General features: G+C 42.5%; 1 protein-coding gene across 1 annotated transcript in view; it reads left to right on the top strand.

The window, feature by feature from the left end:
• Positions 1-23,163, top strand: part of zw10 (zw10 kinetochore protein) — a 44,504-nt gene extending 21,341 nt beyond the window's left edge. The window contains exons 8-16 of the mRNA XM_083633493.1: positions 398-534; positions 3,146-3,328; positions 7,086-7,309; positions 8,775-8,846; positions 8,949-9,118; positions 10,819-10,949; positions 12,109-12,240; positions 14,501-14,703; positions 22,537-23,163. Coding sequence (XP_083489619.1) covers positions 398-534; positions 3,146-3,328; positions 7,086-7,309; positions 8,775-8,846; positions 8,949-9,118; positions 10,819-10,949; positions 12,109-12,240; positions 14,501-14,703; positions 22,537-22,657 — 1,373 coding nt within the window. The 3' untranslated portion in view covers positions 22,658-23,163. The remainder of the gene's footprint in view (positions 1-397; positions 535-3,145; positions 3,329-7,085; positions 7,310-8,774; positions 8,847-8,948; positions 9,119-10,818; positions 10,950-12,108; positions 12,241-14,500; positions 14,704-22,536) is intronic.
• Positions 23,164-26,229: the final 3,066 nt, after the last annotated feature.

Raw genomic sequence — 26,229 nt, 5'->3', positions numbered from 1 at the left:
CGGTGACATCCCTACTTAGGATGCGCTTGAGTGACGTTTGATAGTTAATGCCGTAACTGCAATGTCTACGTTGGCACAGAGCCAGGGTGTCCGACTCAGGGCCCGCCTACCGCAATGCTAAATGACCAGCCATGGCATCCTTTTTCTGACTGGTAAAGACAACTCTAAAGTGAGCATAATTAAAGCGATATATCGCTAAAAAAAAAGGTAAGAGGTTATACTGTACTTGACCTTTACACCATTAAACCAGTTGGAAACATTACATGGTCATTTATAACAGTAACTGAAGCTTGTCCTACCTCGGGTAGGACAATAGCACAATAGTGTCGGACACAGTGGCATTATCTCTTTAAAACGGCATATTAATTGCCTGAGTCATGTATCCTTTATTTTTCAGATGTGTCCATTGGTGAGAAGAAGCTATCGGCTATCCTGGGAGAGTTAATCTGGACGGAGCTTTCCCAATGCATCATCCATGAATGTCTGCTTTACTCCATCCCTGCCAACAGCAGCCAGCTGGACAAATACAAGACAGTCAGTATGCACTTCCTGTACAGGACAAATACAAGACAGTCAGTATGCACTTCCTGTACAGGACAAATACAAGACAGTCAGGATGCACTTCCTGTACAGGACAAATACAAGACAGTCAGTATGCACTTCCTGTACAGGACAAATACAAGACAGTCAGTATGCACTTCCTGTACAGGACAAATACAAGACAGTCAGTATGCACTTCCTGTACAGGACAAATACAAGACAGTCAGTATGCACTTCCTGTACAGGACAAATACAAGACAGTCAGTATGCACTTCCTGTACAGGACAAATACAAGACAGTCAGTATGCACTTCCTGTACAGGACAAATACAAGACAGTCAGTATGCACTTCCTGTACAGGACAAATACAAGACAGTCAGTATGCACTTCCTGTACAGGACAAATACAAGACAGTCAGTATGCACTTCCTGTACAGGACAAATACAAGACAGTCAGTATGCACTTCCTGTACAGGACAAATACAAGACAGTCAGTATGCACTTCCTGTACAGGACAAATACAAGACAGTCAGTATGCACTTCCTGTACAGGACAAATACAAGACAGTCAGTATGCACTTCCTGTACAGAACAAATACAAGACAGTCAGTATGCACTTCCTGTACAGAACAAATACAAGACAGTCAGTATGCACTTCCTGTACAGAACAAATACAAGACAGTCAGTATGCACTTCCTGTACAGGACAAATACAAGACAGTCAGTATGCACTTCCTGTACAGAACAAATACAAGACAGTCAGTATGCACTTCCTGTACAGAACAAATACAAGACAGTCAGTATGCACTTCCTGTACAGAACAAATACAAGACAGTCAGTATGCACTTCCTGTACAGAACAAATACAAGACAGTCAGTATGCACTTCCTGTACAGAACAAATACAAGACAGTCAGTATGCACTTCCTGTACAGAACAAATACAAGACAGTCAGTATGCACTTCCTGTACAGGACAAATACAAGACAGTCAGTATGCACTTCCTGTACAGGACAAATACAAGACAGTCAGTATGCACTTCCTGTACAGGACAAATACAAGACAGTCAGTATGCACTTCCTGTACAGAACAAATACAAGACAGTCAGTATGCACTTCCTGTACAGAACAAATACAAGACAGTCAGTATGCACTTCCTGTACAGAACAAATACAAGACAGTCAGTATGCACTTCCTGTACAGAACAAATACAAGACAGTCAGTATGCACTTCCTGTACAGAACAAATACAAGACAGTCAGTATGCACTTCCTGTACAGGACAAATACAAGACAGTCAGTATGCACTTCCTGTACAGCAAATACAAGACAGTCAGTATGCACTTCCTGTACAGAACAAATACAAGACAGTCAGTATGCACTTCCTGTACAGAACAAATACAAGACAGTCAGTATGCACTTCCTGTACAGAACAAATACAAGACAGTCAGTATGCACTTCCTGTACAGAACAAATACAAGACAGTCAGTATGCACTTCCTGTACAGAACAAATACAAGACAGTCAGTATGCACTTCCTGTACAGGACAAATACAAGACAGTCAGTATGCACTTCCTGTACAGAACAAATACAAGACAGTCAGTATGCACTTCCTGTACAGAACAAATACAAGACAGTCAGTATGCACTTCCTGTACAGAACAAATACAAGACAGTCAGTATGCACTTCCTGTACAGAACAAATACAAGACAGTCAGTATGCACTTCCTGTACAGAACAAATACAAGACAGTCAGTATGCACTTCCTGTACAGAACAAATACAAGACAGTCAGTATGCACTTCCTGTACAGGACAAATACAAGACAGTCAGTATGCACTTCCTGTACAGGACAAATACAAGACAGTCAGTATGCACTTCCTGTACAGAACAAATACAAGACAGTCAGTATGCACTTCCTGTACAGAACAAATACAAGACAGTCAGTATGCACTTCCTGTACAGAACAAATACAAGACAGTCAGTATGCACTTCCTGTACAGAATAAATACAAGACAGTCAGTATGCACTTCCTGTACAGAACAAATACAAGACAGTCAGTATGCACTTCCTGTACAGAACAAATACAAGACAGTCAGTATGCACTTCCTGTACAGAACAAATACAAGACAGTCAGTATGCACTTCCTGTACAGGACAAATACAAGACAGTCAGTATGCACTTCCTGTACAGCAAATACAAGACAGTCAGTATGCACTTCCTGTACAGAACAAATACAAGACAGTCAGTATGCACTTCCTGTACAGAACAAATACAAGACAGTATGCACTTCCTGTACAGCAGTTTACATAGGTTGACATACTGATGACCACATACTGTGGAGGGAATATACAGTATAGGTTTACCTATGTGTCACAGGTAGCCTACCTACCTACTGTATAATGTGTCACATAGTAAATGTATAGGGTCATTATATAGGGGCAATATACAACCCAGGGTATCCACAGATCATTGAAAAGTCTGAAAAGGCCTTGGATTCTCTAAATTTAAGCATTAAAAATGAGTAAAGAATAATTTAATTAAATCTCTTACAGTTGAAAGGTGGTATTATCATCATTTTACATGTATTGAATTTCTTTCCTTGTACACGCTCAAGGTGATCGACGAGACAGAGGAGTTTGAGAAGACCCTGAAGGAGATGCAGTATTTGCAGGGTGATTCCACAGACCTGCTCAAGTATGCCAGGGATGTCAACTGTCACTTTGCCAGCAAGAAGTGCAAGGATGTCATTGTGGCGGCTCGCAAGCTCATGACTTCCAAGATGCACAACACTGTCAGGGTACGTGTTTATTTGTGTGAGCTAGGGTTGTGCTATTTGACATTCCCCCCCAAGCCAAGGGATCTGAGCTAAGTTGCTTATTTGAACTGTGAGACTTAATGCTTCAAATCATTGCTGTCCCTTCTGCCAGTGTATTTCAGAGACTTGTTGCATTTTGCTTATAATTCCATTGATTGTAAATGGCATGATTATATTGGGTCATTGGCAATGCTCCCTCTAAGCCCGCGGGCCGCGGACCGGTACCGGGCCGTGAGCCCGGTCCAAAAAAAAAAATAATAATAATAATAATTCAAATTTAATTGGCTATAATATACATAGGCTATAATATTATAGGCTCTGTGTGTGGTAATTGCATTGAACATGGCGTACAGTATGTCTGTGCTGCCCCTTTACTCACCCAAGCTGAGGAAGCGGCAGGGAGAATGGAGAGGGAGAGACTATTTGTGCGCATTAGGCATGCGGCCTGTCTGTGCGGACTGCAGAGCAGCCTGCACCTTTCCTCAGCCCTGCGCCCACAACACACACTTACACAAGGTCATTACATGGTGATGGCCGGCCAATACATGTGCGGGATGCAGCGAGCTTGAGAAACGTCACTTGAGAGTTTCTTCAGAATAGGTGGGGGAGATAAAAGGAGACCCGCCGCAGCCACGTGACGAAAGAAAGAAAAAGAAAGAAAAGCTTAGCATGTACGCATATAGCATATATTTAAGCAATATAGCATGAGAGCAAGTGTGTTGTGGAGAATATATCCCGCTGATAAGCTGTTATCCCACGAGGCCGCAGGCCGAGTGGGATAACCGCTTATCAGCGGGATATATTCCACAACACCACGCAGCTCGAGTGCTATATTGCTTTTATAAAACTGTTTCCAAGTATAATAATATAATAATAATAATACTATAAGTCCGACTGGCATGGTATTCTGAGTCATTCTGAGTCAGTTGAAACACTACTGTAAGGCGGGACCTCTAGCAAGAAGATAGACGTGCGGGTGATTTGATTGGATCGTTCTGGAGACTGAAGTCGACATTGGCCAATCCTGGCGCTTGCTGAGAGCTTTTCGCAAAGCCCGACACCAGAGCCGTATGCCGACACCAAGTAACGTTACGTCCTATTTAGAAATGCGGGGTTAAGAGTGAGGGCGCGCGAGAGAGGGGTTAAGACATTAGCCCGCGTCTATTCTTGTACAAAACATCATTTTCTGCGAAGTATTAGTAAAGTTATAAGCGAAGATCGATTCACAAGGATCTGAAAGCTGTCTCCGCCATTTTGTTTTTGAGGTACTTTTAGTAAGAGAGTTGCGCCATCATGCGTCCATAATGACTCAGGACTAGTGACCCTCCATACAGCAGATCAGGAGAAAGCTGTTTGGCTCGAGTGCAGCGCTGCCTTTTAGTAAGAGAGTTGCCATGGCAACCAATAACCCATGGCCATGGGTTATTGAACTCGGTTACTGGAATTATACAATGGCTGTGAACCAATCAGATTGCTTAATTTGAGAGAGCCGTTTTATAAATATATATATATCATTGACCTATATATAATGGACCAACATAGCTCATTGACTTTGACACAGCAAAATGAAGCTCACTTCCGGATATTGTTTGATTTCGTTTGATTGGTTGAATGAATGAATGCTACACGGAAGTACGAGGGGAGGGGGCGGCTGCCCCTAGCGGCTGCCGGGGGAGTTTCCGAATTTGCCCTGTCTACCTTATCGCCGTAATGCATTATGGGTAGTCAGCTACTTTGGCTAATGTACTTACTTTACATTGCAGTAAAACGGCACTGAATGACCAAATTGATTTAACTTTTAACCATTTCGACACACTGTTTCCATACATTACCCCAGCGTTGGTTAGTTTATAACGTGACTCTATTTAAAACGTTATAACGTACTCCGGTTTCTGTGCTGAATCCAATGATCTGAATGGTCTGAATACAGAGAAGGCTTAAGGCTTTATCTAACGGTATAAATAACGTTAAATGGTCCGCCATGTTATGGACGTTAGATGTATGGTATCTATATAGTTACGTGTGTCTACTAACATTATTAAAATATCATAAAGTAACGCTATTTTCTGATAATTTGCTCAACTATTACTTGCTACCGGATGCCTTGCGGCACATTGCTGCCTCTACCGGTCGGAAGTATTACTGTTCTTATTATCCGATGTTTGTCATCAATTTTCCTTGAAATGGGGCTATAATTTGGAAAACGGAGCGCGTTAGAGCATGAAAAAGACTTGAAATTGTTTTTTCAGACCATAAACTAATTTGGAAAGTGTTTATTTAAGACATAGACCGAGAGAGAAGTTGGCTCGTTTCCCATAGAGTTGAATGGATGTTCCCGGGAGTGCTACACAAGCTGCGACCCCCACTGGCCATTTGAAAGAATGCAATTTCCGCATAGGTGTCAAAAATAGGCAGGCTGAATTGGGCACTGATATATATATATATAGCATAGCATAGCATATAGCATAACTTGGCATATACACTTGCAAATGACGGTGGGCTGGAAAGTAGGCTATGTTTGACATCTCTGCATTCTGGATCAAAGTCAAGGCTATGAGAGAACGCAAAAGCACTGAAAACGTTGCTTCTATTTCCAACATCATTATCTCTCCCACCACTCCTCGATGTCTTGTCTTGTTGCAGACAGCCCAGGGCTGCCATATTGGTGAGTTACAATATTTTTGGGTTGTATATTAAAGTGCAAGTTCATGCAAGGAAAATACGTGCTGTGTGTCTAATATCACGATCCTCCCCGCCGGTCCGCAGCAAGATTGTCGGTATTAAACCGGTCCGCGGTGCAAAAAAGGTTGGGGACCCCTGCTCTAAGCCAGTGGTGTCCAACTTTAAGTGGTTAACCCAGTGCAGATACAAAGGAGTGGACTCTTCTATCTTAGTGCTTGGTTTGGTTCAGAATGCAGACTGTTATGGCCCGTTTATACAACAACGGCCTCTGCATAAAACGGTAAACTTGTGTTTTGAGCTTTGGTTCACTTGACATCAGTGTTTTGGGGTCCTGAAAATGCAAACTTTTGAATCCGGGTTCCAGAGTGGATTCTTTTTAAAAAGGCCACCCTTACCGTCGCTGTGTAAACTGACGACATGGCCCCACTTCATGCTTGGCTATTATGTTCAGCCTAATAGGCATGCGCACAGGCACGCTGGAACTATTATTAAGTAGGGGGTGCTGCAAGGTAGGGACTCTGCCTCCCTGCCCGCAAGGGCGGCGCAGAAGAAAATTTCTGTTTTTTGGACTTTTAGCCATATTTAGATGACTATTTAAGTTTAAATTAACATTAGGATTAGTGATGTCATTATTCAGTATCTTCTCCTTTTCTCACTCACTTTCATGTAACCACCTGAGCTCCCTTTAGATCGTTTTACACTACAACAGACAGCAACACAGGCATAAACACTGAACTTATTATTATTGTGGAAAACCAGATTATGATGAAAATCAAACACTTTTGAAGAGAGAGCGTATGAAATAAGATTAGAGCTGGGAAGCACAAACTTTTTTTTTATGCATTTTGTGTGTATTATAGCATTTTCAAATTGTTTTTCGTTTATCCGTCTGCACGACGATCATTGTCATCATTGAACATTGATCGAAAAGGACAAGCCACCACAAAAGTTTGCCGTTTTATGCAGAGAACATTGTCATATAAACGGGGCCTAAATATTAGTGAGTAGACACCACTTGCACCACTTTTATTGTTGTTGTTTTATCCCCCACTGTCAGATCACGCCAGACTCCAAGCTACCTCTTCCCAAGCTGCCTGTCTCAGGGTCAGAGGTCAAGGTGAAGCAGGAGTCCAGGAAGGAGGCGGTGACTCTGCAGAATGTGAAGCAGCTGGCAGCTCAGTCTCTGTGTCTGCCAGCCTGTCGCATCAGTGAGTCCGTCCAGCAGCTGATGGAGTTGGCGCTCAGCACCCTGTGTGAGGCTGTGGGAAGCTCCACACAATGGTAGGCTGCTCAAAGACCTCACTGGCTTTTCTGTTGATCAGGGGAAATACACAGGTCTGGAGTTTGAGTTTGAATTTTCATTAGGATCTCTTTTAGCCAAAGGCTACTCTTCCAAGAGTCCTGAAACATTAACACATCTTCAAATTGAAAAACGCATAACAACATAGCCTCCAACATTTCATGTCACTACATGTCTGTGTACAATATATAAGATACAAAATTATAACCAAACACCTTATCTAATTAATAATTAGTAATAATATCATAATATAACCTACCCTATAACATCCTACACAAGTGGTACCGTGTCTATGTGCAGAGAGTGCAATCATCCAATCCACCAAGCAACTTAAAACAAGAGTGAATACCAACAGAAGAATATTGCAGGAGATTTTGGCACATTTCTTTGGGTGCTACCCACACGTTTAGCTGTTGCTCATTCCATGAATGCACAATCCTTGCAAGTTGTACCCCGTTGTAAAGGTGACTAATCAGGCTTTCCAACCGAAATAACGTTTCCGAACTTTTTTTGAGGAGTTATACTGTATATATACAGTATATATACTGTATATAAAATAAATAAAATGGAGCTAGGGCTCTATCTATCTGTCGCACTGATGACATCTTCAGTGATGTCATAAATTCACTCACACACAAGAGACAGACAGACGCACACACAGTCCCAGTGATGATGTCATCAGTGATGTCATAAATTGTGACATCATCAGTGATGTCATAAGAGGTTGTGATGTCATAAAAGCAGGGGTGACATCATCAGTGATCTCATAAGAGTCCCACTGGTCATCAGTGATGTCATAAGAGCAAAATCACATCCCAGGGGCAGACACTGAAAGGAGTGGGAGTGTGGCTTCAGACCCCCCTCTTCAGCCATGGACAGGAGCAGCCAGGGCGAGGAACTGATTCCCTTGCATGTATTGATGATGTGACTACTCTGACAACAGCAGCAAGATGAATTCTAAAGTGTTTTGGGCAATATTATCTGCTCATGTTCTACCAAATGCTTCAGAACCCATTTGGACGATTGCATGATTATGTTAGTTTATCCAACTATTTTGGTCCCTTAAAATGTAATTTTGGTCCCTTAAAATGTAATGTAATTCCTACACCGTTCACCAGATTTGGATGTAAATACCCCCGAATTAAAGCTGGAAGTAAAGCAATTAAAGCCCATATTGATTGTTTAATTTTACAGTAAGTCCATTGTGGTGGTGTACAGAGCCTAAATGATGAAGATTGTGTCCAATGTCCAAATACATATGGACCTAACTGTATATACATACACTGTGTATATTGTGTAATTAATCACTTCTAGTCTGAACAGCCCAACTGCAATGTATGCACATAACCCTACTATATTATCCCACTCTACACATTACATTATAAACATCATAATAAAATATAGCACTTGTGAAATCTAATCCATGTTTTTTGTGTTTATTTGCAGTGCCTTGCAACTGTTTTTCACAGTGAGAAACATCTTCCAGCTCTTCTATGATGTTGTGCCTACTTACCACAAGTTAGTATCTTGGCATCAAAGCACCTGCAAGTCACACCAATATGTTTCACTTGATGCTCGGGTATAGAAGATGCTCTCTCCTTTATCTCCTCCACCATCCAGAGAGGCCCTGCTCAAGCTTCCTCAGCTGGCTGCCATACAGCACAACAACTGCATGTACCTGGCCCACCATCTGCTGACCCTCGGTCACCACTTCAGAGCCCACCTGCCCCCGCCCCTCAGCGGGGGCGTTGCAACATTTGTTGACATGGTGCCCGGATTCAGGAAACTGGGTAAGAGAAAGTTTTCACTTGATATTGAAGTACTTTATATGAAGTCAGTTTTGCTTGCTAGGACTGGTGGTTTATGTACAGTAAGGGTTAATGCACGACGAGGTGTCCATTATCACCTTTTAAGGGATGACGCGAGAAGCGTGAACCGGTCCGAGGCGCCAGCCGAGGACCGGTTGCTTCCGCAACCATGCGTCACTTCCCAACAGTGATACAACTCCTGAAAGGCAGACTGTGGCGACTTCCCTGGTGCACAGATGCTCTGTCACAGCTGGACGGAACCATCCTCCAGCCCAGCCCCCGGTGTTGTCACAGCGCCTGTGGGCTTGGCCAATGAGCGGGAGCGTTTGACAAGGGTAGGCCTGTCACCAAACGTGGTGCACACCATTCAAAACGCCAGAGCCCCTTCCACTACCACGGTTTACGCAGCAAAGGGGACTGCGTTCCAAGCCTGGTGCGAGGGAAAGGGGAGTGGAACCCACACCGTGTTCCCTCCCCATTATCCTCTCATATTTGCAATCTCTGGCAGATAGAAATTTAACTGCAGAAACCATGAAAGGTTACGCGGCGGCAATTTCATCTTGCCACAAAGGTTTTGGTGATAGAACAGTGTTTTCCCATAACCTTATGAGATGATTCTTCAGAGGATTGAGACGCAGCAGACCTATAGTGTGCTCACTGGCACGCCAGTGAGATCTGCCTTTGGTACTGCGCGCCCTTGGAGAGCCCCCTTTTGAGCCGATAGATTAAAATATCACTCAAAATGCTCTCACTGAAAACGGCCCTTCTATTGGCTCTCAGTTCAGCCAAAAGGGTGAGTGACCTGTGCGTTCTGTCAGTGGCAGATGGAGGATCAGCTACTTTGTTGCCAAATCCTTCCTTTATCCCCAAGGCTCTAGATAGCTCTGTCCGATCTAGAGCTATCTCCTTAGAGGCTTTCTTTCCTCCTCCTCACCAAGATACAGTACCTCTGAGGAGGCGGCACATCGCCTGTGCCCAATACGCGCACTGGCGCAGTATAATTTACACACGGCGAATACCAGACGGACACAACAACTGTTTGTCCACTACAGAGTCCTGTCTACGCAGCGGCTCTCCCACTGGCTCTGTGATGCTAAATGTGTTTGCCAGGTGCCCAGTGAAAAGTCTAGTGAGTTGCTAAATGTGTTTGCCAGGTGCCCAGTGAAAAGTCTAGTGAGTTGCTAAATGTGTTTGCCAGGTGCCCAGTGAAAAGTCTAGTGAGTTGCTAAATGTGTTTGCCAGGTGCCCAGTGAAAAGTCTAGTGAGTTGCTAAATGTGTTTGCCAGGTGCCCAGTGAAAAGTCTAGTTAGTTGCTACATGTGTTTGCCAGGTGCCCAGTGAAAAGTCTAGTCAGTTGCTAAATGTGTTTGCCAGGTGCCCAGTGAAAAGTCTAGTCAGTTGCTACATGTGTTTGCCAGGTGCCCAGTGAAAAGTCTAGTGAGCTGCTACATGTGTTTGCCAGGTGCCCAGTGAAAAGTCTAGTCAGTTGCTACATGTGTTTGCCAGGTGCCCAGTGAAAAGTCTAGTGAGCTGCTACATGTGTTTGCCAGCTGCCCAGTGAAAAGTCTAGTGAGCTGCTACATGTGTTTGCCAGCTGCCCAGTGAAAAGTCTAGTGAGCTGCTACATGTGTTTGCCAGGTGCCCAGTGAAAAGTCTAGTGAGCTGCTACATGTGTTTGCCAGGTGCCCAGTGCTTCCTAGCCCAGCTGAACGTCCAAAGAGTTGAACTGCTGGAGAGACTTTCTACTGCTCGCAACTTCTCCAACTTGGATGACGAACAGAACTACACTGCAGCCAGCAAGGCAGTAAGACAGGTAAGATACAAATACAAAATAGAATATTCCGTTAGATTACAGCTTGCCCGTAATGTATATTTACTTAGAAACCTTTGAAAGGGACCTCATTCCCACTTTTTATAAAAATGTGATTTGTATCTGGATATGTTATTGGGTCGTTGGTCGAGGGCAGCCCTAGTGGGGTCTCTGTGCTCGAGGGTAGGGCCTCTGTATTGGAGGGCAGAGACAATCTCTACTTGGGAATGTTTTCATTTACAAAACGTTTTCTTCATCGAGTCTGGATAAATCGCACCCGTTTTCAAAGGAAACCAGCGCGATGGAGTTACGTTATGTGGAGTTTGTGGAGCAACTTTATCTGCTGAATGGATGGCTGGATAGCATTAGCTTAGCTGCCTGCAAGCATAACGTTACAGGTGAAGTGAAAACCGTCGCTGTTTGTTCTGTATTCAGAGTTGGCAAAGTGAAGTCCACATAATATTCTGTGACTGTCAGAAAATATGTCATTCAGCAAAGCATCATGACGTTTGTGCAACGTGAGGCGGAGATTTCTCTGTATCATCACAGGGCAGTCGCTCGCTTTATCAGACTCTGCATGTTAGGCACGCTATTGTTCTGTCTGTTCTGTCTATTTGTCTGTGATGGCCTGCTTGTGGTCTGTGCTGAATGTAATTCTTTATCTCTGTGTCACTTTTATGCTTTTATTTTCCCCCCAACCCCCTTCCCCTCAGGAGGTTTTTTTTGCCTCCCACCAGGCTGTTATTGAAAATAAGAATTTGTTCTTAATTAATTTGCCTGATTAAATAAAGGTTGATGACGATCTTGTGTGATTCTGCAACAAGACGACCCCCCTAGTGTCATAAACAAGTTTTCTTCCAAATACCGATCTTTTAAATCTTTTAAACCTGCTGCAAGCGTAGTGACAGGAAAAGAGTGTAAACACGCAACATCAAACGTCTGGGGCCACCTTCGTCATCGTTAGGGACGGTAAAAAAAACAAAATACCGATAGCGGCACCGAACGTCCAGAACGTTATGAATACTCTGGTACTGACCAATCAGGAACCGGTACCAAAATAATACCGGTGCTCGATACCCATCCCTATTTATTTATCTATTTACTAGGTATTATTGATTTACTTTATTTGATCATTTTTGCTTATCTACTTGATTGATTGCAGGTCATTCATCAGTTGAAACAGCTAGGCACAGTGTGGCAAGATGTGCTCCCAGTCACCATCTACTGTAAAGCCATGGGGAGCCTCCTCAACATCGCCATCGCAGAAGTCATCACCAAAATCATGATGCTCGAGGTTTTTAATTTCTCTTTTATTTTCCCTATTATAATGCAGAGGTGTTATTGCAATACAATGGAGTATGGAAAATCATACAGGGTATCTGTGGAATCTTAAAAAGTCTTAAAGGTGCAATGTGTGATATTTGGTCGCTTGATCCAAACTAATGGGGGGGCAGCATTTCAGCTTCTACCAGCCTCCACATAGGAAAACAATGCACTGCACCTTTAAAACAATGCACTGCACCTTTATTTGCTTTTAGCTAGATTGAGAATTCAACATAGAAGGGAAAGAAGTGTCTGTGCATTCCTAATTTTTGACGCCTGCGAGCGGGAACTGGAAAAAAAGTGTGGGGGAGATAATGATTTAATGCTCTTCTTTTTTCCTTTTTTATATAGGCTACATATGGAGACACAATTTAAATTTGTGATGTGGGTTGTACTGAAAACAACAATTAATTACCAAATTGTTTTTTTTTGTTTTTTTGTCTTTCTTCCCTTTTCTTGTTGTCTGAAATAAGATGTTTCTCAATAGTCTTGCTCCCTTTATATAATTTTGTATATATTTTCTTCTTCTTCATTGGATTAGCATATGAACATTTTCAACTCCTGCCCCCTTGTTGCATAGAAACCTTGAAATTCTGAAGTTAGGTTGTACTGAACCTTGTGGTAAATTTTGATGAGAGAGGGAGGGGGGAGGGGAGGCGAGAAAATAATAAGGAAATAGGTTAATGGGACAAGTGGTTAAAAGACTGGTTTAATTAGGGATTCAAACTAACGACAGAGAGACATATTAGGAAAGAATCTATACACTCGCATGCCATACACACTAGCCTTACCCCGTTAGCCGGGCTCTTCTCGCTCATACTGAGCATTAGCGCCCGGAGACCCACGACGCATTTCCAATCAGACAATCGTGCCGCTCTCACGTCTAGGTATAAAAACGAACCCTTACCTGAGCCAGAAATTTGAAGTGAAGACGATATCCGATGGCCAACATCCTCTTCTTTTAAATAAATGTAGTTGCCGCTTCCAAATTGTTGCATAAAATCCACTTTTCTGTCTTTGAAAAATCATTGGTTGGTCCAAGGTCACAGGTTGGTCAGAAAAGTAATTCTAATGTCTACCAAACCACATATTTTTATAAATCAATTGTGAAAATAAATGTCTTGTGATAACAAAGACTCCCACATTACCCACAGTGCCTTGCAGGGCAATGTGGGAACATGTAACATGTTTCAACATGGTGGCGATCATAAACCCAATCTTTTGGCTTTAAAATGACCCTTCAGAAACATATTGCTGATGTCACACACACTATGTCCATCTTTTACAGTGTTGGTTTGACCAACATCCATGTTAACTCTCAGATTAATACTTGACAAAATATGCTATACATGCTGGACTTCATGTCCTTAAACCTAAAATGTATTGTTCATTACCTATGTTCAATCAGAAAAGGGCTTATTTTGCTAGCTTTGTGAGTCTTTTGTTTTGGTTGTTAAAATGGCCTTAAATGGGCCAAACTATTTGACTGGTACTCTAAGGCCTACAAAATAACCCTGCAGCCGGAGGCAGAACTCGCCATCTTCGGCTGCTCGGAGTCCTCTCTGAACTTCCCTACAGCTGTGCAACAATCTCTGACACTGGGGACAACTGTCGCCAATGACTCGTCCTGAAGGAATGGAAGTCCTCCTCTTCACCTTCTTTTCAAGTATGGCTGATGGACATGGTTTCTGTTATACAGATGGAGAGACTCAGGTTCCTGAGAACCAACTCGCTTAGAAAGTTCTTAACTATTTGGGACCCGTTTCTGGGCTACTTTGACGAGGTTAAAAATGATTAGTGAGCAGTGACTAAGGTTAGGGGTGATGGACAGCTTGCCCGGTCTGTTTCCTGTGGAGCCCTTGGGTGGGATCCTATGCGTAATATCCCTCACAAACACATAAGCACCTTTTGCGGCTGGTAGCACCACGTTAACAATGCCAAATGTCTATGTATGTTTTTTTGTGTGTCTGAGCCTGTTTCTCTTGTTCGTTTATTGTTCTATTAAAGATTTGAAAATAAAAAAATTATAAAAAAAGGTCTTAAATCCAATTCCAGATGCCATTAAAAAAAGTATTAAATTTGGCTTTCTGGAAACTGCAAATACCCTGAGAAAACTGTAATCTGTATTGGTGCCATGTTAACTCTTAATACTTGCATTGTTTTTGTTTGAAAATCAGGATTTGCTGTAAAAAGTAATAACTCAAATGATTTTCACTCTTAATTGTCTTAAGGATATTTCATCTGAGGATGGGGAGCACCTCCATACGCTGTGCCAAACCATCATGGAGGAAGGCCCGCTGGTCTTCATCCCTCTGGCTGAAGAGAACAAGAATAAGAAATACCAGGAGGAGGTGCCCGTCTATGTCAAGAAGTGGATCACCTTCAAGGAGCTGCTCATCGTGCTGCGGGCTAACCTCCAGGAGATTGTTAACAGGTAAGTTACAATCAAATCATAGTCTGATTCTTTTTTGGGGGCATTTTGCCTTTATTAGATAGGACAGTAGGCAGACAGGAAAGGTGGGCAGAGAGAGAGGGGATGACATGCGGCAAAGAACGCATACCACAAAGCCTCTACCACCGGGACGCCCCAAATCATCATTGAGAAGATTATCCAAGAACAAATTGACAGCGAACCTTTCAAGCCATAACACTTAACCGATCTCATTAACTCATTGAGTGCCATGGACGAACATGTTCGTCATTTGGTTTAGTAACGTAGAGTGCCAAGGACGAACATGTTCGTCAATTGCGTTTTTTGACGGGGGGGGGTCCATCGAAGCCAGATCTATGTCCTGTAAAATTTTGGGACATGTTGAATGTCTATAACCTATTTTACCGAGCCATTAGGTGGCGACAGTGCTCTCCAGATGACAGAAGTGTCAGGAATACAGCCTGACAAAGCCGTGATCAAAGACAAACCGCGCTCATGCTGCAGCCCAGAGCCATCATGTAGATGGCTCTGGGCTGCTTGCCAACAGCAATCAATCCGCGCACACAACTGAGCTCCTCTGCCTGTCTGTCTGTCTGCATATAGTTTCTCAACACATTACCCACCAGAAAGGCAGCACCCAACGCCGAAGGGCCAAACCTTACCTGCAGTCGCGTTGGGCATTTCCTTGTTGCTGCTGTGAGCTGCCAGGAGCCGCGCGGCGCAAAAACAGAGGCTCCGAATTAGGGATGGGCATCGAATTTCGAATTTTCGAATAATCGTTGTTATTATCAAGGTCGACTTTTATTATTGAAATTCGAAATTCGAAAAAAAAAAAAAAAAAAACTTTTTTTTTTTTTTTTTTTAGTGAAATGTTGCATTGTCTCCCCTGATTCTAAGTATAGTCAAATCGCTTGGTTTGAGCAAGTAAAACAATTTTTATAAGCATTTTAACACATTGAGTGCCAGCCATGTTTTCAATCCTGTGGGTAAGTTGTGCCAGGGGTGTTTTTGACGATTCTGGCTCATTTTAAAATCGGCGAGGATTCTTTTCTGTTACGACTTCGTGAACACCAATCATCTAAAAAGAACTAATAGAATGTGTGCTTTCTCTGTCTAAAAGAGTTAGTTTGTAGAGTTAGTAGTTATGTAGATATTAGCCGTTGAATACAGCATGGTTTTGGCCTCTGGGAAGGAAAGCTGAGATAATCGCAGTTTTGTGAAATTCAATCAAATAGCCAGAACAGTCACTTTAACCATTTATTTTTGGCATCAGTGAGACATCAGACATCTGAACAATAGTTGTTTTCAATAATGGAGGAATAATACCATAATAAAATAAATAAATGTCAAAATAAATACAAAACAACAGCAGACCACAGGTCACTCAGCTTTTTTTTTTTTTTACATGTTTTTTTTTTTTATAGGTTTTTTCAGTTCGTGATCAAACCGGTTTGGGCTCGTACACCGAATCCAGAACTGCTCCAAAATGTAATGGGTACTTCCTTGGCCCATGTTACACCCATCCACAAAGTTACATGAAAATCAGCAGGTACTTTTTATGTATTCCTGCTAGCTAGCAAACAATCAAACAAAGAGCAAAAACAATCCCTGGCAGGTTTTTTTTTTTTACAACCCATGCCTACTCAGCGCCTGCTCCGCTGAGCAAGGTTCTTGTTTGAGTGGTACTCCTCATAGCAGCTACCCCTGTGTAATGAGACCCCACATTTGACACACATGTAGCGTGACTCTCTTCTAACCTTTTTCTTTGCACACATGCTACACCTCCTCGTTGGGGTATCTTTTTTGAGTGTGGGTGGTATGAGGACCATTACATGGCCTGCTAGATTGACCTCCAGCCTGCATTGAGGGTCCAGGTATGGTCGCCGGGGTGGTTGGTCACTGCCCCCCGCCCCCACCTCCTCCCCGCCACCCCCCACCTCCTCCCCGCCAGCCCCCACCTCCTCCCCGCCAGCCCCCACCTCCTCCCCGCCAGCCCCCACCTCCTCCCCTCCCCTGCACCGTCTCCATCGTGTCGTCGTGCAGCGTGGAAACCATTTTCACGATTCTTTTATCTCGCCAGGCCAGAACCATGGTGCCACCATTGTGGCGCATGACCGTTTCCCCCAGCTTCACGGTGTGGTTGGTGACCATGGTAGCAGGTGGCTCGCCTCTGTTCTTCCTCAGAGTGCCACAGACATGTGTCTGACACTCCAGCAGCTGTGCACACATTCCAACAGAGTTGTAATAGTTGTCCATGTACAAATGGTACCCCTGCCCTGCCAAGTCCCCGAGGAGGAACTCCACCGTCTCGCCTAGGGTGGACCGCTCACCACAGTACGGCTTCATGTTGTAACAGTAACCTGTCTGGGAGTCACAGAGGATGTAGGACTTTATCCCATACTTTGTTGGTTTTTGTGGGTTGTAGACTTTGAAGGCCAACCGCCCACGCCACAGGAGCATCCCATCATCAATACTAATGTTTTGACTCGGTGTGAACATGTCTCTGAACTTTTCTAACAGGTCGTTCAAAACTGGCCGGACCTTGAACAACTTGTCTGCACCATCAACATCAAAATTGTCACTGAAATGGAGGAATCGTGTCAGGAGCTGAAAGCTTTTGCGAGACATGGTTCTGGGGAAGTGGGGGGTAGCAGTCAGTTCATTTGTGGTCCAGTACATGGCCAGTTTAGGCTTCTGGACGATCCCAGTGAGGAAGTATAGTCCCAAGAAGCTCTTGAGTTCTGCCACATCAGTGTCCTTCCACCTCCCAAGCCTCGAATGTGGCAGAGCCTCGCTCACCTGACTGATGCACTGGTGTGCATACAAGTTAGTTTGGACAACAATAGCCTGCAGCAGCTCATCGTCCAGGAAGAGCTGGAAAAAGTCAACTGGTTCAGCAGCACCACCACTATGATGACCCGGTTCAGCTGTGAAGGGGATGTGGGTTGGCTCCCAGTCAACTCCACTCCAGCCTGGACCTGCAGGCCGTTTCCCTCTTCCAGCTCCACTGCCACAATCTGCAAATTATAGAAATACATAATTACCATAAAATAGTGTTTTTTATATGTGTGGTACTGAATGCTGGCTGGAACCTGTGATGTGAAAATAAACCTGATTCTGAGGTGTGCTCTTACCCATTTTCCTGGCACCAGAGGCTGCAGCACCAGTACCGCTACAGCTGGCTGCCTCAGGCTCATCTTCAGACTGTTCAGAGTCTGAAATAAAAGTAAAATGAATTGACTGACTGCTGGCTTTTGTATAGTCATAGTAATTACATTTCCACAAGTTACACAAGTCATCTCAAACATCGTCTTACCACTGCTCTCTGGAGCTTCGCTCCTCGACGGGGCCCACTCCTCCTCAGAATCCTCCGCGTCTGGAGAAGACTGGAGGTCACTCGACTCGGACTCAGTCGTGAGCCCTGCAGCCGCAGCCGCGACATGCAGAGGCTCACCCCGTTCATCATCCGAGACCTCGGAATCGGTCTCCGGCACAAGCTCGTTTCGGACGGAAAAGAAATCAAGCAGTGATCTCTGATCGGCCGATCGCTTGCGTGCAGCCGCCGAAGACCGCTTGCGTTTGGCCGGCATGGCACAAACACGCCACCCGCTCCCAACTAAACTGAAATAAAACTACTGCTACGACTAGCTAAAACTGAACTGAAATAAAACTACTGCTACGACTAGCTCAAACTGAACTGAAATAAGGCTAATCTACCGGCTACCAACTCGATCAAACTGAACTAGAATAAACTGAACTAGAATAAAGGCTAAATACTAAAATGAACTGACGCTAACGCTAAATGTGCTAAGCTAACTACAATGAACACTAACTGTAACTACCGCTAACTATCTATCTAAACAAAGTCTTTATAAAGACTATACTAAACACTACTACTGTACTAACAACTAAATCAACTACGCTAACCAACTCGCTCTAAATCTGACTCTAAATTGCTAAATTGCTGAAATTCTCTATATATAAATCGCTATGTAATTCTGTCTCTGTCTACTCGCTCAATCTTACCTACACAACCCGCTGATCAAAGAGCCCGCCTTCCCTATATAGAAATCTTTGTTAGAGTACTTCCGGGGCAGCGGGAGAGGTCGGATCCACATTCACATATTGCCCAAGGGCGCCAGCTAGTGGAAACCACTGAAAAAGATCTAAGACGAGTAAACTCGGCTCTGGCACTTAAGCGTTGGATTATGTAAGACGAATTATTTCGGCTATGGCACTTAAGGTGTTAAGCAAGGTTTATGGAAAAATGAATGGCGGATGAAATCCCATGAAGAGGGAGAGGGGGTGACTTTGGCACCCCTTTGGCACTCAGACCTGAGCCTACTAAATATTTAATGAACCACTCATGATTGTCAAAACTGTTTTTTATTTTCGAAAATGTCAATGTCATGTAACATGTTCTTTACTTCAGTGGTGCAATGCTTGTTTGAGCTAAAAATCTACAGCAGAAGCTTTTTATATTAATTAATAAAGCCGTAGACTTAGAATCAGGGGAGACAATGCAACATTTCACTCACAAAAAAAAAAAAAAAAAAAAATACATTTTTTATTTTTTTTACATTTTTATTTTTATTTTCGAAATTCGAATTAAATTCGAATTTGGCCAGCGAATTTCGAATAGTGTTTTTGCTAGAAATGCCCATCCCTACTCCGAATAGACTTTGTGCGTGTGGGGAGGAGTTTGCAGCTGACTCGGGGAGAGGCGGGGAGAGGGGGGGACAGGGGGGTGGGGCACGCATGCACCACAGAACTAAACCAGGTCACATCATCAGAAAATATTAGCTAGAGTCAGTGAATGTGCTTGAAATAATGCATTTCACAAAAGGCTGAATATCTCAGCTTCCTGATAGAAAAGCATATTTTTGCTGTTTTTGACCTATCTTCTCCGGCTGATAACTAAAGAACGGAAAATGGTATCAATAAACTTTTTTTTGCTGATGATACAATAGAGTCTCCTTGTTCTTTTTGCGTGTTCGGTGTTTACATAGTAATATCACACAATATTCTGTGGGCCTCGAGAAATCACTGAAAACGCTCTGAAACTCTGGCACTGGGAGCGTCCGTTCTCCAAAAGTGGCTGGCACTCAATGAGTTAAAAAGGAAGTCGATATGGGTAAAGTGTGTGATTTTCCTGGACTTACAAAAAGCATTTGATACCGTTGACCATGGTATATACTGCTGATGAAGCTAAAAGCAATTGGTTTTAACAGCAATGCTATTAGCTGGGTGAGGTCCTACCTAACGGGTAGAATGCAAATGGTTAATGTAGGTGCAACACACTCAGAGCCAAAGGTCACTACATGTGGGGTTCCCCAAGGCAGTGTGCTTGGACTCTTTGTTTTTCATTCTTTATGTAAATGACATTAAATCTGCTTGCGCCACTAATTTATTTTTGTATGCCGATGACTCAGCGCTCCTTGTGTCCCCTAAAGATAAGGTAGTGGTAGAAGAGATTTTGAGCAAGGAGTTGGGCAGTGTGAGCATCTGGTTATCAGATAATAAATTATCCCTCCACCTAAGAAGCAATCCTCTTCCGCTGTGATTTGTGTGATTTGCCTTGTATGTTTTGTTCTTTTGGGCTTCATAGTAGCTCACTGTCTATTATGTTCCTTACTGTTCCCCTCCCCACTCTAGGGCTGTCAATCTCCCTCTATAATCAAATTCGAATTTCAGTGCTTTATACATTTTAATATTCGAATTATATTCGAATATTTTAATTAATTTTTAATTGAATTTAAAAAAAGATTTTTTTTTTTTTTTTTTTGTCTGAGTGAATTGTTGTCTTCTCTTATGTTGTGTTCTGATTCTAAATATAGCTGAATCTTTGGGTTTGACCAAGTAAAACTTTTTCTAAGCATTTTACCAAATGTAGATGGAAAAGTGAATGGTGGATGAATATTCAAAATAATATTAGGCTTATCACAAATAGTCCAGCAATGATGTTTATTTAAGAAAACATGTTCCTTGTACAATGTACATACATTCATTGCATTAGAAAATAGGTCAGATAACCAGAGCTTAGTTAATATTCATCAGTGATGTATTGGTGCTGTCTGAAATGCTAAAATAAAATAATTGATAATAAAAAAAGACACAGCCTTTGTTTGAGCTCCTTATCAATAAACAACTAAGTAAACTTTGCCAAAACAACAATGAGCCATGAACAACAAAAAAATCAGTCACGTATTGCACTTAAGAGCTATAGGTTTACATTCAGTATAGCAGCTTCAACAGTCAACTTCAGTTAACAATGAATGAACATACATTTTAAGAGCTACAGGTAGGTTTACATCAGTATAGCAGCTTCAACAGTCAACTTCAGTTAACACTCTTTTCTTCAAGTATGTTGTCAGAACTTGTCACTGTTCTAGTGTTCTAAAGAAAAAAAAAAAAAATTTTTTTTTTTTTTTAAATAAAAAAATATTCGTTTTTAAAAAATAATAATAATCGAATTTCGTTCATAATTATTAAATTCGAATAATATTCGAATATCAAAATTCGTTTCAACAGCCCTACCCCACTCCCTTCTCTCCACCATTCCCTTCCCACTCCCTATCCAAAGAGGTCCACAATGGAAATAAGCCTATTGGCTTTATTGTGTTTTTAACCTCGATGATTTTTTATTGTATGTATTCCTGTTCAATCCAATCATAGTCTGATTCTGATAATGGGCATTAACAGCTCCACACTATCACTAACCAGCCCAAGCAAGAGCATGCCCATACCTGCCAACACTCCAGATTTTCACGGGATTTGTCCTGTTAATCTCACAATCGTAATCAAATGGCTGTAGCAAGTTTTAAAGTCAGTGTGAAGTATCTGATATCATATGAAACTAGATGACCTGTCTGAGACTGTGGGCCTCTCCTCAAAGCTTGGAAAAAGCCAGCCGCCAACCCCCCCCCCCCTCCCCCTTCCCACACACACATCTCTGAACTCTCTTTAACCAAATCATACACATTTAGGCTATTCTATGTGATCTCCTTTGATAACTAATGTTATATTTTTTCACCTCCATTCACTGAGCCTCCCCTGAAAGACTTTGGAGCCCCGCCTCCCTCTTTGAAAACCGCTGTTCTAAGGCATGCATTGCCACCAACCATGTCATGCTAGCTTGTCAGGAAGAGGGCCAAATGACGTTCTGAAGTTAGGCAAAATTTTGGCGAGGAAAAAACTGGCATGGCTATATTCAAAGGGGTCCCTTGACCTCTCACCTCAAGATATCTGAATGAGAATGGGTTCTATGGATACCCACGAGTCTCCCCTTTACAAACACAAGTCTCCCCTTTACAGACACAAGTCTCCCCTTTACAGACACAAGTCTCCCCTTTACAGACACAAGTCTCCCCTTTACAGACACAAGTCTCCCCTTTGCAGACACAAGTCTCCCCTTTACAGACACAAGTCTCCCGTTTACAGACACAAGTCTCCCCTTTACAGACAAGTCTCCCCTTTACAGACACAAGTCTCCCGTTTACAGACACAAGTCTCCCCTTTACAGACAAGTCTCCCCTTTACAGACACAAGTCTCCCCTTTACAGACACAAGTCTCCCCTTTACAGACACAAGTCTCCCCTTTACAGACACAAGTCTCCCGTTTACAGACACAAGTCTCCCCTTTACAGACAAGTCTCCCCTTTACAGATAGGGTAGCACAAGCAGTTTTCAAGAAGGCAGCCTCCCTGTCCTAAATATCACTTAGCATGGCTGGACTAACACATGCAGTGCAACAAATCACATCTACACTTCTCTTTTCATTTGCACTCATATATGAATGTGTTTGTTTGTTTGTTTGTCTCTACTTGCTGTGTACAGGTGGGCTGAAGGTAAAGGTCCTTTAGCGTTGGAGTTCTCCAGTTCACAGATGAAGAGTCTGATCCGAGCCTTGTTTCAGAACACAGAGAGAAGAGCTATAGCTCTAACCAAGATTGAATAGACTCTGCAAATAACTCAACAACAGACTAAACACACTTTATACACGTTTTCCTCTGAGGAAAATAGCATTCCTGTCTTTATTCATATTCATTTTTTCTGTTATATCGATTACCGTATATATGATTATTTTATATTTTGTGGGTTTTTCCAGTTTATATGTGCAGTGTCTCTCTGGGAAGCTGTACCCATGGCTGTGCTATGATAGGCATGGGGCTGTAGGCCAAGTTCCCCAGCATGCAGACTGTTATTGGTTCTGTAGAGATTAAACCAACCTCAGATGGATCCAGCTTTGGGAGCTTTACTGCTGGAAACCAACAACCGTTATGTAACTACCGGTAGTTGACGTGATGGGTCATCAGTGTCTTTACAAAATAACTTTTCATGGGAGTGCAACGCGAGCCACACTATCTTCTCCAGAGATGGTATGAATCTGTATTTTTTTCTTGTACAAGCCAACTGGGTTTCTGACAGGATTAAATTGTGCTATCCTATTATGTATTGTGCAAATAAACCAAAAACTGCAGACTTTCCAGAACATTTTCATCCGTTTTATTCAATTGAAATGTAATTAAAATATTGGTGGTCTGTGCAGAACATGCAATCTCATGTTGACTTCAATGCGGAGTTCAAAATTACAAACTTTAGTCAATTATTTTATTTTTATTGAAAGGGTATAATTAAGATTTTAATTTATAAGGTTTTCGTGAAGAGGTTCCCTGAATTGTCTATAATGTAAAGCCATTTCTCAATAATAGGTGTCTCAAATGCAGAACAAAACTTTATCTCAATGTTGGAACATTTGTTACATAGTCTTTGGACACTGGATGTATTAATAGATTTAGTTGAAAATAGTACATGCAGTTATGGATTGTTGTATAAATGTTTATTGATTTGCATAAGCTACATTAACAAAAGACTCCTTGGTCAACATACCCCATTTTGGTAACACTTTATATTATATCAGAATCACTTTTATTGCCACAATATGCAATTTGTCTTAGTGTAAATATGCAGCGTAGCGGTCATATCAATATTCAGATATAAAAGGAAAATATCTTAAAGACAAAATCACAACATTGCAAGTGCAGTCCAATATATACACCGATAGGAGAAATGTTAAGTAGACATTAAATAGGAATTTATCGTCCAAACAGTGCACGATGAGTAATTTAATGGAGTAGAAAGTTCTGGTAGAAGAATATTAGACCCGGGGTTATTGGCGGCTATCCTTGATTTGAGGTCAAATCTGACTTCCCCCCACATCTGAAAATAAACCTTATGGTAATCACTATGTGAGAAATGTTTTTAATTTATAAGAAAGATTTTAATTTATAAGGTTTTCGTGAAGAGGTTCCCTGAATTGTCTATAATGTAAAGCCATTTCTCAATAATAGGTGTCTCAAATGCAGAACAAAGGAGAGCGTGCGCTGCCTCTCTCACTGATACAAATCAAGTCAAAGAGGAAAAAGACGAGATCAACAAAAATAAAACAACGAAATGGGGAGTTAACAGCAACACACTGAGAGACGTCCTTGTACAAAACATACCTGGACTCCAACATACTGAAAGCAGATAGTTTTCAGTCTACTTCTGCCTCGCGCCATTTACGTCTTATAAGACCCGCAGACGTTAACGCAATTCCCTGGAATGCGAGTTTAAACAACCCAGTTACATGGCGTTGCATTCTTAGACATTGCCGTTTTATTTTGTATGTTGTTACATAGGCTACAATTGGCCAAATTATTAGTTAGCTTGACTCTAGAATTGTGCCAGGTGCAGCAGGCACTAAGCGGCCATTTTATCCAATGATAGCCTAATCTTGAGCAGCCGAGGGGACTATTTTGTCTCGCCGGTTCTCAACTCATATTCAAGGTTATGAAAACTAGCTTTTGATTGCAAAATGCATGGAAATATAAATGAATGGTCTTGTTTTGTTTCTTTGGCGAGTGACCATGGTATAAGCGGGTTAATGCACTTCGAAGTGTCCATTATCACTTTTTAAGGGACTTCGCGGAAGCAACCGGTCAACCGTGTCTCTGTATGGCAATAATAATGGTTTAACAAAGAGGTTAAACGCCTCTGGGTTAGGAAGAACCAGGTCATCAAAAGTGGAGACATAGATCTCTACAAGACTGCCAGGTATGAATTTGAACGGGCAGCAAAATCAGCTAAGGCTAAATATAGAGAGAGCCATGGAGGATATAAACTGAAAGCTGGGGACATCAGAGGGGTCTGGCAGGGTCTGCACACCATCACTGGGTCCAAGAAAAAGCAATCGCTCCAGGATGTAGATCCCCTACTCCCTGACAAATTAAATGAATTATATTGCCGCTTTGATGTACTGTACAGTCAGGTGAGCGACCTGGGGTAGCTGACAGTGTGTAACCCCTCCCTTCACAGTTGAAGAGCACCAGGTCAGAGCCCTCCGATGTAAACAACACGTCAGGAAAGCTGCAGGGCCAGACAATGTGTTTACCTTGAATTTCACATTGTGCTGACCAACTCGCCCCCGTTTTCACCAATCTGTATCATTGGTTTCTGAGCATACGCCCATATTTGCATAAAAGATTACAGGCCTATCGCAGCTGACCTCTGTCATAATGAAGGTGTTTGAATGACTTGAATGTGACCACCTGTCTAGTATTGTAAAGCTAGATGTGTATCAGTTTGCTTACTCAGCCCAACAGGTCTGTAGAGGATGCCGTGTCCATGTGTCTCCACACCATCTGGCAACACCTAGAGGCCACTTATGCAAGAATTCTTTTTATTGATTTTAGTTCAGCGTTTAACACAATTGTGCCTTTTAAGTTATTTTGAAAAACGTAAACTGTTAGGTGTTGATGAGTCTCTGTGCCATTTGATTTTAGACTTCCTCTCAGACAGAGAACAGGTGGTTAAAATCAGTAACCTGCTCTCTAGGTCTAGGACCTTGAACACTGGGGCCCCCCAGGGCTGCGTTCTCTCTGCTTTTCTTTATCTTGTATACGACTGTCTCCCACTCTGATTCTGTTAAATACGCTGACAACACAACAGTAGTGGCTTTACTCAAGAATGATGATGAATCAACCTATAGAGCCGGAGTAGATAGCCTTGTTGACTGGTGTAAAGAAAACGACCTGCTCTTCAACATTTTGAAAACAAAAGAAATGATCATTGACTTCCAGCGTGGTGAAGCAGCCCACTCTCCTCTGCTCATCAACGGCCAGCAGGTGGAGCGAGTAAGCAGTTTTACATTTCTTGGCAGAACTTTATGTGACAACTTAAAGTGGGAGGTTAACACCAGCCTCATTATTAGCAAGGCCCACCAGAGGCTCCACTCACTGAGACAACTCAGGAAGTTTGGGGTGTCCAGGGAGGGGAAGCTCCGTTTTTATAGAGCCACTGTTGAGAGTGTCCTCAGTGACGGTGTGGCACGCAGGGCCGGTTCCAGAACAAGATGACTAGGGATGCATCCTAGATAGGAAGGGGTGCACATGCACGGGTCGACCCGGGTGGCCGGCGAAAAATTTGACATGTTATTTCAAGTGTTTCAAGTGCTTTACTGAAATATTTGGACCATATAATGATACTACA

This window comes from Poromitra crassiceps (genome assembly GCF_964638095.1).
Source record: "Poromitra crassiceps genome assembly, chromosome: 1".
Classification (NCBI taxonomy): Eukaryota; Metazoa; Chordata; class Actinopteri; order Beryciformes; family Melamphaidae; genus Poromitra; species Poromitra crassiceps.
Note: the sequence above shows the minus strand (reverse complement) of the source record. Positions and strands in the feature narration are given on the sequence as shown.